This window comes from Trichomycterus rosablanca, chromosome 13, assembly GCF_030014385.1.
Source record: "Trichomycterus rosablanca isolate fTriRos1 chromosome 13, fTriRos1.hap1, whole genome shotgun sequence".
Taxonomy (NCBI): domain Eukaryota; kingdom Metazoa; phylum Chordata; class Actinopteri; order Siluriformes; family Trichomycteridae; genus Trichomycterus; species Trichomycterus rosablanca.
Window position 1 is genome coordinate 34,121,473 of NC_086000.1, and position 16,470 is coordinate 34,137,942.

General features: G+C 41.9%; 1 protein-coding gene across 1 annotated transcript in view; it reads left to right on the plus strand.

Annotated features, from left to right (window-relative positions):
- Positions 1 to 16,470, plus strand: part of ism2a (isthmin 2a) — a 51,147-nt gene that overhangs the window by 8,222 nt on the left and 26,455 nt on the right. The window contains exon 2 of the mRNA XM_063007743.1: positions 15,480 to 15,719. Coding sequence (XP_062863813.1) covers positions 15,480 to 15,719 — 240 coding nt within the window. The remainder of the gene's footprint in view (positions 1 to 15,479; positions 15,720 to 16,470) is intronic.

The following is a 16,470-nucleotide window of genomic DNA, read 5'->3' on the forward strand; positions in this document are numbered from 1 at the left end:
AACAGTTTAAATGAAACATCCAATCATGCTTTATTTAATACATATGTGTTTTATACATTTCTGTTACTTTTATTCTGCACGTCGGTGAGGAAAGCATCCTTATTTTCTGTTTCATGATGATTACACACACACACACACACACACACACACACACTTTTTTTCTTTTTTCTGACCTTTTTCTTTTTCTTTTTTCTGACCTGATTCTTTTTTCTTTTTCTTTTTTCTGACCTGATTCTTTTTTCTTTTTCTTGTTTCTGATCTGATTCTTTTTTAATTTTTCTTGTTTCTGACCTGGTTCTTTTCTCTTTTTCTTGTTTCTGACCTGGTTCTTTTTTCTTTTTCTTGTTTCTGACCTGATGCTCTGACTACTCGCTGATGCCGGATGGCATTTCAAAAACCTCACTGTAACCTGCTTTTGCAAGCATTTCTTGCTATGGAAATAGAAATATTACTGACATGATGCTCGCAAACTTTAGGACAATTAGCGTTCTGACTTCACATGCAAGTTTGGTGTTATCTGCCAATACTGCATGCATGTATGGCATAAAGTGTGGAAAATGTGTTGCATCTTTCATGTCCCCTGTGCTAACACATCTGCATGGACTCAAAGACAAAACGAGGGTACTCAACAACCACATTTCGGAGGCACTGTCCTAAAAAAGATTATTTTATGAGTTAACTTGCAGTATGAAAAAAAACAAAGGATTAAGATGCTGAAAGTTAGACAGTTACATTTTGCTGCTGACTACCTTGTAGAGGCAACCTAGCATTTAATGACACTTCTATAGTATCTGATAGGCAAGCTGGAGCCTAGTGGTTAAGGTACTGGGCTATTAATCAGAAGGTTGCTGGTTCAAGCCATACCACTGCCAGGTTGCTGCTGTTGGGCCCTTGAGCAAGGCCCTTAACCCTCAATTGTTTAGACTGTATACTGTACCTGTACTATAAGTTGCTTTGGATAAAGGCTTCTGCTAAATGCTGTAAATGTAAATATAGGGACAGTGGTAGCCTAGTGGGTGGAGCTTTGGGCTGTCAAACAAAAGGTTGAGAGTTTGAATCCCAGCTCTGCCATGCAGCCACTGTTGGGCCCTTGAGCAAGGCTCTTAACTCTTTCAGCTCCAGGGGCGCCAAACAATAGCTGACCCTTCACTCAGACCCCAGTTTCCAAGCATACTGGGATACAAGAGAATGTACCTGTATATGTATTTTTGAAAAATAAAGACATTCTGTTCTATAAAAATATTCTGTGTGTATTTTGACCCAACCATTCAAACCAATCAATCATAAGAAATAAACACCAGTACAAATGTTGAAATACTCGTTACAAATTACATTTCTGTAAAGGTTTCGCATCCAGTGTTCCACATTACATCCACTGAATAAATATTGAGTCGACTGGAATCTTATTTAAACTTTTGATTCCAGATGTGAACATAATGAAGATTTTGAACCGTGTCTGCTGTACCACACGATACCAGTCAGATTCGGTTTGTGTGGGTTTCAATCATCTGGACGTTCCTGCATTGGGTTTCACATCCCGCACGTGAAGGTGTTCAACTGCATAACAAACACTAAGGGAATAAATACTTCTGACACCGTGATTAATTCTCATGCCCATGAAAAATATGCTTTTTTGGAGGGAAAATAATCAGATCAGTTTATTTTGGAGAATTTAAGTTTTCTGGTTTTACATTGCTGTTGGTCTGTGTCTCCACATCTGAAGGTAAAGCTTTGTGGGAACTTCAAAAGAATGGGTGTGTGTGTGCACTGTGGTCTTGTTATATTGGTCAAAATTTAAGGGATTTAAGGGATGAAATATTTTAGATATTGCATCTTTGGCCAGTACCAGCCGAAAAACTGATAGCTGGTATTGGACTAGCACTTTAGGACAGATAAAATAATTATATAAATATATGACATGACATTATTTGTCATTTATACATATATACACAGACTAGACATAAGATTATGACCACTGACAGGTGAAGTGAATAACACTGATTATCTCGTCATCCTGGCACCTGTTAGTGGGGGGGATATATTAGGCAGCAGGTGAACATTTTATCCTCAAAGTTGATGTTAGAAGCAGGAAAAATGGACCAGCGTGAGGATTTGAGTGAGTTTGACGAGGGCCAAATTGTGATGGGTAGACGACTGGGTCAGAGCATCTCCAAAACTGCAGCTCTTGTGGGGTGTGTCCTGGTCTGCAGTGGTCAGTATCTATCACAGATGGTCCATGGAAGGAACATTGGTGAACCGGCGTCGGGTCATGGGCGGCCAAGGCTCACTGATGCACGTGGAGAGTGAAGGCTGGCCCGTGTGGTCCGATCCAACAGACGAGCTACTGTAGCTCAAATTGCTGAAGAAGTTAATGCTGGTTCTGATAGAAAGGTGTCAGAATACACAGAGCATCACAGTTTGTTGCTTATGGGGCAGCAAAAGGGGGACCAACACAATATTAGGAAGGTCGGTGATGGGTGTACATGTATAGTTCAATGAAATTCCTTTTCAGCACAGGGTCTTGCTTAAGGGTCCAACAGTGGCTGCATAGCAGAGCCTGGATTTGAACTGACAGTCTTCCGACTGATACCCCAAAGCTCTACCCATGGGGCTACCACTGTCCTGTTTGTTACGTATATATAAGTAAGTCTAATTTATATATGAGATTTATTTTAAATTGCCTTTCACAATCTTAAGGTTAGTTTACAATAGAAGTTACAAGAGAAAAAAAACTGAAATACTGATTATAAAGGAGCGTCTTTAAAGGCGCCCAGGTGGCGCAGCGAGCTATACACCCCGGTTTGAATCTCGGCTCTGCTACCGGTTGGATGCCATCTAGCAGGCACAATTGGCACTACCTGCATCAGACAAGATTGCCCACCGAGTCCGCTGGGTGGGAAAAGGCTAGAATAAGGGGGTGGGTTCTTCAAACGCTGTGCAAGGACACTGGTTAGCAGACTGAGGTGCCTGTGCAGAAGTGGAAGAGCCTCAAGCACTAAAGATGTCTAAACGGCAGAATATGCATTAATATTGACTTTACAGATGTGCAAGTTATCCAGTTATTCGTCCATGACAGACAGTGGCTTTTGAACCTTTGTACAAGACTTAAAAAGAGATCAGTGGTGCACAAACTATACTGAAAACGCGTCCAAATCAGAGCGGAGGATGGTGGTATCCAGGATGTAAAACAAATGAGGGAAGTGCTTGAGCAGGCGTCCGTCCATGCAGTTAAGCTGCTCTCGGCATCAACTGTTCCTCTCAGTTCTTCTCAGTTCTTCTCCTAGTGCACACCACAGGAACGTCCTCTTTTGTGTTTGCTTTTCATTATTATCTTGTATTGCTCATATGAAAGCGAAGCCCTGGTTTCCTCCCCGCACCGACAGTTTGGTGTGTTTTACTAGTGTGGAGGAAGAGTTAGACTGTGCTATGTCGAGCACGTAGCTTATCTTGGCATGGACTTTTCTGCGAGGTTTGATTACAGCATGACTCAAGGGTAACGATATGAGCGATATTCCTGGAGGGCTTTCTCAGAATCTCATTGATCTGTAGTACAATCTGACAAGATAGACGTCATGTAAGAGAACGTATTCCTGTTTTGTTGTGTGCTTTGGACAGCAGAGAAAAAATCACTTTCACACTTCTACTTGTCATCTGCTGGTGAAAAGCATGGCTGATTGAAAAGTAACAGCATTTATAGTTGGTGTTTGGACAGCTACTGCAACAGTCACAAAAACTAAAACAAATACACCGACCAGGCATAACATTATGAGCACTGACAGGTGAAGTGAATAACACTGATTATCTCTTTATCACGGCACCTGTTAGTGGGGGGGATATATTAGGCAGCAAGTGAACATTTTATCCTCAAAATTGATGTTAGAAGCAGGAAAAATGGGCAAGTGTGAGGATTTGAGTGAGTTTGACGAGGGTCAAATTGTGATGGCTAGACGACTGGGTCAGAGCATCTTCAAAACTGCAGCTCTTGTGGGATGTGTCCCGGTCTGCAGTGGTCAGTGTCTATCAAAAGTGGTCCAAGGAAGGAACAGTGGTAAACCAGTGACAGGGTCATGGGCGGCCAAGGCTCATTGATACACGTGGGGAGCGAAGGCTGACCTGTGTGGTTTGATCCAACAGACGAGCTACTGTAGCTCAGACTGCTGAAGAAGTTAATGCTGGTTCTGATAGAAAGGTGTCAGGATACACAGTGCATCAGTTTGTTGTGTATGGGGCTGCAAAATGAGGACCAACACATTATTAGGAAGGTGGTCATAGTGTTATGTCTGATTGGTGTATGTATTGTTTTAGGGACAGTGTCTTAAAATGCCTTGCAGTATATTACAGACAAGAACAAACGCCAACAATTTGTATTAAGTTTGATTAAAGTGATACACAGCACATTGTTGGATGCCCAGCAACACAAACCCAACAGATTTAAGCATTTAAGATTTTATGAGCTATGTGCCAATCTCAACAAAACATGAGCCTTACAAAGCTGGAATTCATGCCAGACTGCCTGAAAGCTTTTATATCAAAGCGTCATGGGTGTAGTTGCAAGACCTGGACCACTGAGCAATGGTGGGCTGATGAGCACTGAAACTTGCACCATGTTGGGACGTATGGATGGATTTATGGTTGTAAAAACACAGCCTACATAATATGCAGCCGTCTGGTAAGATCATTACATCCTGTGGTTGTAAAAGATTTTACAGGACCGGACGCACCCTATGGTGCAAACACTCCTGATTATGTTCCCATATTCTGGGATAACAGGCTTCCATACGTGCTATGCATAAATTATACAAGAACGATTAAATAAACATCGAGATTAAGTCAAACTATCCAAACGCCAGATTCAAACATTACTGAACCCCATTTGGAAGTTAGAGAGTGCAGACTGGAACCTGGATCTGCATCACCTTCATAATTTTAAGGACTTTTTTATGTTTAAAGAATGCTGTCATCAGAATGTATCATCACGAACCATGGATGTCTGGAACATCTATAAACTAAATATTACGGTGTTAGATAAACAAGATGTGAGATGTTCTGAGATCCAGATTTCCAAAATCCAGGTTTGGTGAAGCAAAAAACAACCAACAAAATCTCAAGCATTTAAAATTCAACACTGAAATCTGCTGAGATTCTACACAAACATTTTCAGAATTTAGCAGACGCTTTTATGCAAAGCGACTCACAGTATACAGTCTAAGCAATTGTGGGTTTAAAGGAATGGTAAAAGCATGGTATTTATATTTACATAATTCAGCAGGCACTTATCTAAAGCCACTTACAATTATAACTGAATACAATTTGAGGGTTAAGGGCCTTGCTCAGGGGCCCAACTTGGCAATGGTGGGACTTAAATCTACTGATTACTAGTTCAGTGCTTTAACTGCTGAGCTACCACTGCCCTAAACATCTAAACTGTACCAGGGTGTGATGAGTTGTCAAGTATGGTTGTGAGTTCATTCAGTGGTTGGAAGGAGGTCACTGAATAAACTCACATCCATACTTGACAACTCATCACACCCCCTTCATGACCTGCTAATCAGACAGCGGAGCACTTTCAGCAACATCCAGACTCATCCAGCTGTAACAAGGAACGGTACCGGAGAGCAGTGATCACGCTGTATAACACTTTACTAGTTCGGGACATCATCATTGAACACTGAGTTACTATCATGATAGACTCATGGAGCATGATCAAGCACTGTTTATAAAATCTATCTATCTATCCAACTATCTATCTATCTATCTATCTATCTATCTATCTATCTATCTATCTATCTATCTATCTATCTATCTATCTATCTATCTGTAACAAACTGTGAACCAGGTTTAAAGAAACAATCAGACATTTGCTCAGAACTGCTGAGGCTTCAAACTAACAAATAAAAAAAAGACTAAAAAATCTTTAAATGTAAATGCTGACCCAACTCCTTGACAGTTTCTTAATGCTCATATAATAAAAAATGGCTTTCTGTTACTTTGTCCACATCAACAGGAGTTGAGAGCTTTACAGTACGACGGATCTTCGAAAAGTTTCTGCACTTTTATATTTTGGTTATAAGCGGTGAGGGTGTAGTAGGAGGAGGAGGAATCGGTCGTGTCTGAGAGACTGAGAGACGCTTATAGTCCGGATTTAGCTCCATCTGATTTCCACCTTTTTGGACACTCAAAGAAGCTTTAAGGGGAAGAAGATTTTCATATGATGATGATGTGAAAGCAGCGGCGCATCAGTGGCTACATGCTCAACCCAAAACATTTTTTGCTGATGGCATTAAAAAGTCGGTACGACGCTGGAAAAATGCATCAGAAGGTGAACATGTAGGAAAGTGATGTAGGTTGTTTTTTTGAAACTCTTAATAAATAGAGTTAAAAAAATGCAGAAACTTTTTGAAGAGCCCTCGTACAAACACACCCGTTCCTCTGAGGGCCTTAGGAAGCTTCACCTCCTGATGAGGAGACGCAGGCCGGACGAGATGTGTGAAACCAGCAAACCGAGCAGCTCGCTCATAATTCACTAAAGCGAATGGACCTGATTATTCTAGTTCCAAAAGAATTTTTCATAGGCACGAGGATTAATCACCGTGTCAGAACTATTTATTCCTTGAAGGCTTGTTACGCACTCGAGCCACTTCATGTGCAGGATGTAAAATCCAAAGCAGAGACGTCCAGATGAGTGAAACCCACAAGAAACGAATCTGACTGGTGTCGTGTAGTAAAGCAGACGTGGTTCAGTCCCTTTTTCAGCTACAATCACTGGGGGGTTCAGAATCACATTCCTGAAGGAAACTCCAGTTCACTCTGGTATTTATTTAGCTTGTGAGTTTAGTGCTCTTACAATGCAGTGCTCTTATTTATTTGGCATTTAAGAAAATAACTCACCTTTAGGCCTTGTATATAAAGATGACCCTGATGAAGCACATTGTATATAATGGGCATAATACACTGGTAACATAATGCTACCACCATCATATTTCATAGAGGAAATTGTGTTGCATGTCTTATTAGATTTGTAGTTATATTTTTGCCATACAAACCACTTAAAATTCAAAAATGTTTCTACCATATAATAAGGCTTTTCACAAGAATTTACAGTGTGTCTGTGGGAATTTGTCCCATTTGTGTTAAGAGTGTTTGTAAGGTAAGGCATTTATGTTGAACTAGAGGATCTAGGTCACAGTCTAATTCAATCTAATGTTCCAATTCATCCCAAAGGTTTTCAGCGGGGTCGAGGTCAGGGCTCTCTGCAGGCCTCTGTTCGAACGCATCAGACCATGTCAACACTGGTGCACAGTCATTCTGGAATAGGAATACGGTGGCAGTAGCAAACTGAGGCTCTCTGTAAGAAACTGGCACTTGCTGGTGTAAAGATTATCACATCTTAACACGTGTGCTAGTCTGTGACCCTCCTCGGCCAGCATGGGTGTTGTGAAACCACCAGAGGTCACTAAAGTGCACGTAGGAATTAAGGCTATACAAACTGATACAATGCAAAAAAGGGGAAATTGATATTATATAAAAAGTGATGCACACTTCTCTTACAGCATAGACAGCAAAGAAAGCAGGATTTGTTGGAAAACAACTGGGAAAAAAGCAGTTTCTTACCTGTACCTGTAAAATAAATATATCGTTATCCTCCTAGCACCCACCGCATCTTCTTCAAATTTTCCTTACGGCTGCTCCTGTATTTTTATGGGACACCTTAGCAGATCATTTTGAATATCTGATTTTGCACAGCTTTTATGCCAGATGCCCTTCCTCAGGCAACCCTCCTTATTGTATCCGGGCTTGGGACTGGCATTTAGAGCACACTGACAAGTGCACCTCACAATGGCTTGGCTATTTGGGTGACCTTGCTCTTCGCCAAATATATGTTGCCGGTGTAATTGTGTGTAATTTTCTAATCAGATTCATTTAAAACACTTACACCCTCCCAATGGTTTGAAATATACTCATATCAAGGATTATTGGCTTCAAATAAGTCAAAGTGGGGCTTCAATCATTCATTAAGCAGTAATAAATAAGGAGGACAATTTACTCTTTTTTAAACACCCACCCCGAACGTACAAACTGCCAGAGAATAGCCGCAAGCTAGTACACGTCTTCTTCAACATGTGTGAAGCCATACTTTCCCAGCCAATCAACAGATTCTTGCTGACAGCTTTCTGTATTCCTCCACCACTCATGCCAGTGCCTTGATCAGACAGTAGAAGTTCCCCCCATTCTGACACCCCATGTGTCTGTAGAGCGCCCGGTCAGGCATGTAGAAGCAAATTTGGTAGAATAACGATCAGCAAAGTGCTTTATTTTACAGGTACAGGTAAGAAAACTTTTTTTCCCAGTCGTATTCCAATAAATCTCGCTTCCTTTGCTGTAAGAGAAGTGTGCATCACTTTTTATATAATATCAATTTCCCCCTTTAGAATTGTATTAGTTTGTATATCCTTAATTGAGACCTGAGACCTGTGATGTTTTTTAGAAGTTGGTAATAATACTCTGAAAAGGTCAAACCTTAACACCCCTAATTTACAGCTTGGGAATCTATAATTGTTTTTGGTATCATGCTATGGTGAATCTGGCACCCTGGGACACCAATAGTTGGTTAAGGAACACAGAAGGTGCCTCCCATGTATCGTGGGTAACGATGAAACGAATAGAGCGGCAAGGTGAAGTAAAGGACTAGGTCAGGGCTCTGTGCCGACACAACACACACTAACACACCGCCACCATGTCAGTGTCACTGCAGTGCTGAGAATCATCCACCACCTAAATAATACCTGCTCTGTGGTGGTCCTGTGGGGGTCCTGACCATTGAAGAACAGCATGAAAGCAGGCTAACAAAGTATGTAGAGAAACAGATGGACTACAGTCAGTAATTGTAGAACTACAAAGTGCTTCTATATGGTAAGTGGAGCTGATAAAAAGGACAGTGAGTGTAGAAACAAGGAGGTGATTTTAATGTTATGGCTGATCGGTATATATATATTTTTTTTTGGTAATAATACTCTGAAAATGTCAAACCTTACCCCTAACCTACAGCATGGGAATCAATCATTTCTCTCCTGCTATGGTGAATCTGGCACCCTGGGACACCAGCGGTTGGTTAAGGAACACAGACAGTGTTCTTTTTTGGGAAGCGATGAAAAGGAATAGAGCGGCGAGGTGAAGTTTAGCGTGTGAAGTGAACGACTTCTGCCTTGCGTGTGGAAGAGACAGAATCAGAGACGTGAGACAAGTCAGGCTACACATGATCTGCGGAGGAAGGCTTTGATCAGGCGCCTCTCCCCCCGCCCCCCTCCCTCGCTGCTGTTTCTCCGCCAGAAGAGGAGAAGGACTATCGAATCAGGTCTCCAGATGTGCACTGGCAGGAACAGGAGCTACACAGATGTGGCTCTGGTAAACTCGACTGAAGCGGGCATTTCAATCTTCTGTGACCTGCACCACTCAGAAACATTAATAGAAATCAGTCTTCAGTGCTAGAGGGAGGGCTGATGAGTTATGTTTATGGTCATACTTGATTTGTATTGATTAAGATTGTCAAGTCTTAAAGAAAATGGACCATTCTGGATGTTTGACATGTCCATAGTTGGCAGGTACTGGTCTGTGTCTCTTCTGTCTGGCTGATCATGTTCTATAGCTTCTCTTTGATGTCTCTGGTGGCTTATAGACAGGGCCTCATCGCCAGCTCTTTGAAGTATTAAAGAAACCAGGATGTAGAGGGCCGACATGGCTGGCTCTCATCTGGTGCTATAGGGGCATGTGTGCACACTAAATGACCAAAAGTATGTGGACAGTGCTAATATATAGAATTTATTGTATGCATCAGATTTTGAGGCAACAGTTTGAGGAGAACCTTTTCTATTCCATCATGATGAGGTCCATAAATATATGATCTGAAGGAACTCCTACCTCAACCACATAAAACATCTTTGGGATGAACTGGAATGTTAATTGTTAGCCAGGCCTTTCCGTCCAACATCAGTGCTCAACCTCACAAATGCTTTTTTGACTACAAAGGCACAAATCTTGTGAAAAGGCTTTCTAAAAGAGTGGAGACTGTTAAAGCCACAAAAGCAGGATCAACTCCATGAAAAAAAAAAATGGTCCGTGATCACATATCCAATAATTTTGTGAAGCAGTCCATGGCCACCAAAATGAAATTATTTTCCCATTGGTGACCACAAAAGGGCTCAAGATGTCCACGTTGACCCTGTCTATTGGGGCTCCCGCTTGTAGCTGTTGCAGGGGTGTCCGTGATTGTCCAGTTTCTGTACAGTTTTTCACTGTACAGAAGTCACATTGCCTAAAAAAGTGTTCTACTGCCCAACATAGCTGCCCAACCAAAAAAACCACTCTGGCCAGCCACCTCCTTGTCTTGGTAATTCCAATGTGCCTTGTGCCAGTAGCACCTGGTGCCATCTCAGTGCCGAAACTACCAGCTGCCAGATATAACAAGGCCTGTTTTAATACCAGTGATCTACAACTCCTCTAGACATTTTGTGGGTTTACTGTGGGGTGCGAGGTCTGTATCTCAATGGAGCCAAAATGAGATGGATTGTGTGGGTTGGCACGCTGCTCTCCTGCCATTTCTGCAGAGCACCGTTCCTACGGTCGTGCCAGCTTTGCCAGTCAAGATCACTTTGCTTGCTTTCATTTTTCTCCTGAGTTGGGCATTTCCAGCAGCCCACAGCCAGGTATGGACTTCGTGACAAGCCATCAGCGTTAGCATGTTTTAACCCAGCGCTCGGCTGTAGTAGGTGATGACTTGTACACCGTCAGGGACGTTTATCCACAGCGACTTTTAATCGCAAGTGTTTACAATCTAAGCAAATTTAATTGTTTTATACATTAAGTACACATAAAATCATTTTCATCCTTCTTGTATTGTGAAAATCAAAATCCCACATTGTAGTCTGAGGATTCAGTGTGTCATGTAGGTATCAGCAAACATGTCCCCACTGGTACACTACTGTGGGCAGGATGGGCTTGGAAAATCCCATAAAAACCTTTTTAGACAATGTTGTCTCTTACTTCATTGTATATATGACAGCTAGTATCATAACGAAACCAGCATATTGGTGGCTGGTTGGATGGCAAGAGTGTATGTGAGATTGTTTCGTTTTTACATGTTTAGTGTATTTTGAGAGAGTGAGATCATTCAAACTAGTATACAAGCTTGCAAAGACAAATAAAAATAAGTGACATTACGTTGGCTAGTAAGCTAGTTAGCTAGCTGGCTATCATCAATAATTATGTTAGAAAAATGTAGGATATGTTTGTTTTAATGTGCGAATGACCAAAATTTTGCCTTCGTTGGTGTCTGCAGCCAGTCAGATGCAGGAATGAGCGCCAGGCTACAAAAAGATAAATGAATGAGATGACTGGAATGGACGTGTTCACGTGTAATTTTAGCTACAACACACAATAAACAACAGTAATTTTCTATGGTTATTAAAGGAGTTTAGTATGTTCTTTCTGTGGATGGTAATTGGTTTTCTTTAATTTTGCACTGACTATGTTTAATTCCTCCTAAGTGTGAATTAGGGCTGGGCGGTATGACTGTGATTTGTATCACAGTATTTTTTTACTGTTTTATTTTTTGTATGACTGGGACTTTTTATATGTCTGTGGCTGATTTTACTGTCATGAGAACATAGAATATAAAACATTTTCATTTCAAAATGACGCATGAAACAGGTGCTCTATATACAATGTTTATTATTAATATGATATTTAAGTATTATAGAATTATCATTAGCACTCCCTTTAACAAATAAAACGACGTTTGCAGTCTCCCAGTCACCATTGATGAAGTACACAGTTATACTGTTATACTGAGATACGACTCCACTGATTGTACAACTTGATCACAGGTTTGTTGTAGAAATGTGGGCGACTTTATAAATCTATGCTTGCTTCAGTGTTGTTGGTATAACGTCGGTATAGCAAGTATTTTTGCCCCGGTAGTTAACGTCACTTAACCGTTTGCTTTTTTGTAACAACCGTGCCCCGACAAACGAGGAATCAAATCTGGTATACCGAATGTACCATCATAATGCCCAGCTCTAGTGTGAATGAATGATTGAGTGAGTGAATATAAGCCAGGGCTGTGGTAGCTCAGTGGTTAAGGTAATCAGTAATCAGAAGGTTGCCAGTTCAAAACGCACCACCATTAAGCTGGCTCTGTTTTGCTCCTGAACATGACCCTTGACACTCAATTGGATCACGTTGGATAAAATTGTCTGCTAAATGCCATAAATCTAAATGAGTATGAGTCAAAATTTTTAATTCATTTACACATTAATACATGTAAGTACACACAAATATAAGCATAAAATAGTTTCGACAAAAGCGTCTGCTGAATGCCGTAAAGGAAAATCAAATACATTTAAATATACTGTATCGTTCAGTGAATTAGCCAGATAAGATCAGTGAATTGCACTTTTGCTTCCTGACAACAGTTTTCCATCTTTCTTGGACTGTGAAAATCAAAATCTCACATTGTAGGCTTGGAAAATCCCATTAAAAACCTATTTGTAACAGTGTAACAGTAAGCTGACACTGCTTGGCCCCTGAGCAAGACCCTCAACCCTTAATTGGATCATTTGGATCATGTTTGCTAACTACGATAAATATATATGAATATGTGGGAAAAAGGTTTGTTCCAGTCTGGAACATATTCTGGTCTTGTGGCTGGTTTTCCCAGGTGATACTGTACCCACCGTGAGCTTTATCAAAATATGTTAATTAGTAAAAACAAATGTTTACAATAAATAATAATATTTAAAGGCAACGGCAAGAACACACTGACAGCCTGGACATTTAATCTGTTAGCGCTGAGGTAGTTATTTATACAGCCCTGAGTCTCAGAGTCTCAGAGGAGACATGAACCTCCTCATAGCAACTGAAGTCCTGTTGGGAAGCCGACTAAAAATATTAGGACATGTGTAAACCACAGCGAGGCATTATGAGATTATGCGGAGATGCCTCCTAAATCAATGTGACAGAGAATCTCTGTACCATCAGAGCGAGACCTGTGGATCCAGCGCCGTGGCGGGACCGGAGGTGCTTAAGCGTAATAGATGGCAGATGATTTCAAAGCTCTCTGACGGAGTTGTTGTGGATCTGGGACAACAGGAGGCCACTCTGGTACGCCAGACTTCAGGACTCCATATTAAAGTAAACCAGATGAAAGAGATACATATCCCTTAATGTGTAATAATTTACCTGCATGCACCGTCCCGGGCCGCCCTCCAAGAATTCACAGCACTTTTCCGTGGGTTCACTCACGGCGCTGCACTTAATGTCAACCAGCTGTCAGGAAGAAGAGCCGAGCGGAGCAGCTGAACGCAGCGTTGTTCGTGCCTGCCGTGTTTCTTTTGCTGCTCTGTTTTGTTTGGTTGCTAGCGGGAGGCTTGTAGCATGCTGGCTTTAGGTTTGATAAGTAACTTGTGTAGGATGGAGGCCTAAAAACAACAGATCTGCTACTTCTTGTCAGATTTTTTTAGAGATCTGAAATGAGTTATGCAATTCAAGTTCACTTTTATTTAATCAGCTTGAATGTAAACGTATAAACCATGTCACAACGTCAAATATAATAAAACCTCTCATCTATCTATACTCCCATTTCTGCATATGTGAAGCAGGTGGCATTTCAACCACGCCGTGAAGAAAACGTCCGCTCCGGTCCTCTAATCCCTCAGTAAAGTCCTCTTGATATGCTGTCATGTGGTAGACATTTCACTCCAGATGGGTTTATTTGAAACCCGAGTCGGTTTTCATGCCGGGTGCCGGGTCACAGCTGGACAGATTTGATATGGTGTTGCAGTGTGACAGATCTGCTAGTCCTCATCACATGCATGGTATAATTACATTGGGAATTATTTCCCCCATGAGAACGTTTTATAGATGTGATTGTTTTTCTTCTCGGAAGCGCTGACTGGATCGTGCTTTGCTGCCCATAATAATGGCACCAGAATTAAAGACTTATATTTAAAGTACTGTTTACGAGACGTTGTTAAAAGGCAGATTACATAAGGCAGGAATCACAGGGCAGAAGTCGTAATGCCTGGTGAGCAAGCCATATAAAAAATCTAACTTGTTTTAGATGACAGAGACGCAGAAAGCACATTTTTATTTACTGTTTTGAACACTGGGTTAGGCTTAACACAGCTTAATCGTCTATTTTGGGCGGCATGGTGGCTCAGTGGGTAGCACTGTCGCCTCAGAGCAAGAAGGTCCTGGGTTTGACTCCCAGGCGGAGTGGTCTAGGTCCTTTCTGTGTGGTGTTTGCATTTTCTCCCCGTGTCTGCATGGGTTTCCTCCGGGTGCTCCAGTTTCCTCCCACAGCCTATTCCAGCTTTTCTATGGGCGCAAGGCACACAGTAACCTGGACGGGGCGCCAGTCCATCGCAGGGCAGACACACATACACACACACACCCATTCACCTATAGGGCAATTCAGTGTCTCCAATTAACCTGACTGCATGTTTTTGGACTGTGGAAGGAAACCGGAGCTCCCGGAGGAAACCTACACAGACACGGAGAGAACGGGGATCGAACCCAGGACCTTCTTGCTGTGAGGCGACAGTGCTACCCACTTAGCCCCCGTGCCATTTGTAACATCTATATTCCAAAACATATTCCATTGTTTCTCTGGTCTAAAGCTATTTATGATCTTGTTAGCTACACTTGACAGATTCCTTTGCAGAGAATCAAACACTTTAAAGTACATTGGACCAAAATTCTGTCAAGAACTGTGACTGTATTACAGTTTGGTGCAGACACATCTCCTGCAAACGTGCTCCGTTTGGCCGATTGCAAATGAAACTGAGTGCAATGTGGGTTTGGGAAACCATAAAACAAATTGGGCCCACAATATTAATAGTGGAGTCTCATTGTGGGCAGACTGTGGGCAGGGCAGCATATGCAAAAGCAGGTTGGATAATATTTGGGCATCTTGCAGTTTATCACCATGCAGCTCCGGCCAATGAAGTCCAAGTCAGGGCTGCATAAGACTGATCGAGCACTCAGGGGTTCAAATGTTTGCTAATGAGCAAATTTTTATGTAGTCTTTGGTCTAGTCCACAATTGGCATTTACATCACTTGTTTTCTAAATTAGGGAGTTTATAGAGTCCAAGATCAGCAGTCTGAATCTTTATACCAGCACCGCTCTTAGTTTGAATGAACCATCAGCTAATGGAAATGAATTTAAATGGCATATAAACCAACAGCAATAATCAAGCAACCACTTAATTTGTTGGTTATTTGTTAACCACTTAATCATTAACATGTCCATCATACAGAGGCCATTTATTGAGCCATATTTGCCAAAATCTTACATATTTTAATTCATACATAGCAAAGAGATAAATATGCAAAAAATGAATGAACAAAGTCTATAACAACTGTCCAGACAGTAGCACAGAATAGATCTTAATCGGATTGCTCAGTCGATTGTTTGTTTCCTCAGGCTGGTGGTCAGACTCGTTCTGTGGACGTCAGACGGACCCTGGATGATCTCCAGCAGCAAAACCAGCTGAGCGGAAACAGGTCACCTCCACGCCGCCACAAGCGGAGATGGCAGCAGCTCCACTCGGAGGGAGTTCTGCCCAAACCTGCTCCCGAAGAAGAGGAGCCATTCATCTTGGATCTGAAGAACTTTCCAGATCTCGCCAATGCAGACCTGGGCTCGCAGAATCCAAACATTCAGGTAGTTTCACTTTTTCTTCTTTTTATAGAGCTTCAGTATGGCCTGGTTCACCTGGTTCGCTGTTTAAATTAGGTTGTTATGGTCTTTTAAGGCTGAGGTTTTCTAAACCTACAATATCTGGTGTGGCTGACTGGATGTACCAAACAAGCCAGAAGTCCTGTTCAAAACAATGGTGTTCTTTTATGTATTTCTTGTTTAAATCCTCTTTAACGTTAGTCTTATGACTTAAGCAGAGCACATTTAGAAGACGATTAGTAGACGATTCCAAGGACAGATTGTGAATTACAGCTATAGGTTGTCACGTGGGAGAGAAAGGACTCAAGTGCGGAGGTTTAAATAAATAAAAGTTTATTTATAAACAGAAAAACACAGAACATCACACACAAGACAGAACTCAAAAACAAACATAAGGAACCCCGATGGACTTTAGCTGGGGAATGCAGGCAGCAACAAAAAAGGAAAAGAAGAAAACTAATAGACGCTGGGCGCGAACCCCGGCCGCTCGGGTGAGAGCCGGGCGCGTAACCAGCGCGCTGCTGCCGCGGGGAAGAGCAGATGACTTCATGCGCTTAAGGCGCTACAATTATTTTTGGCTACAATGCCTCGAAATCGCCTCAGGCGCAGTTCGAGGTAACAGACGGCTCCGTTATCAGCCGCAGCTAGAGCCAATCTGTTAAAGCCCACAAAAGGGTGCGGATTCGAACCGGGGAGCTGGCAGAACGGCCACGCGCTTGGCGGTGTCGCCACCCAG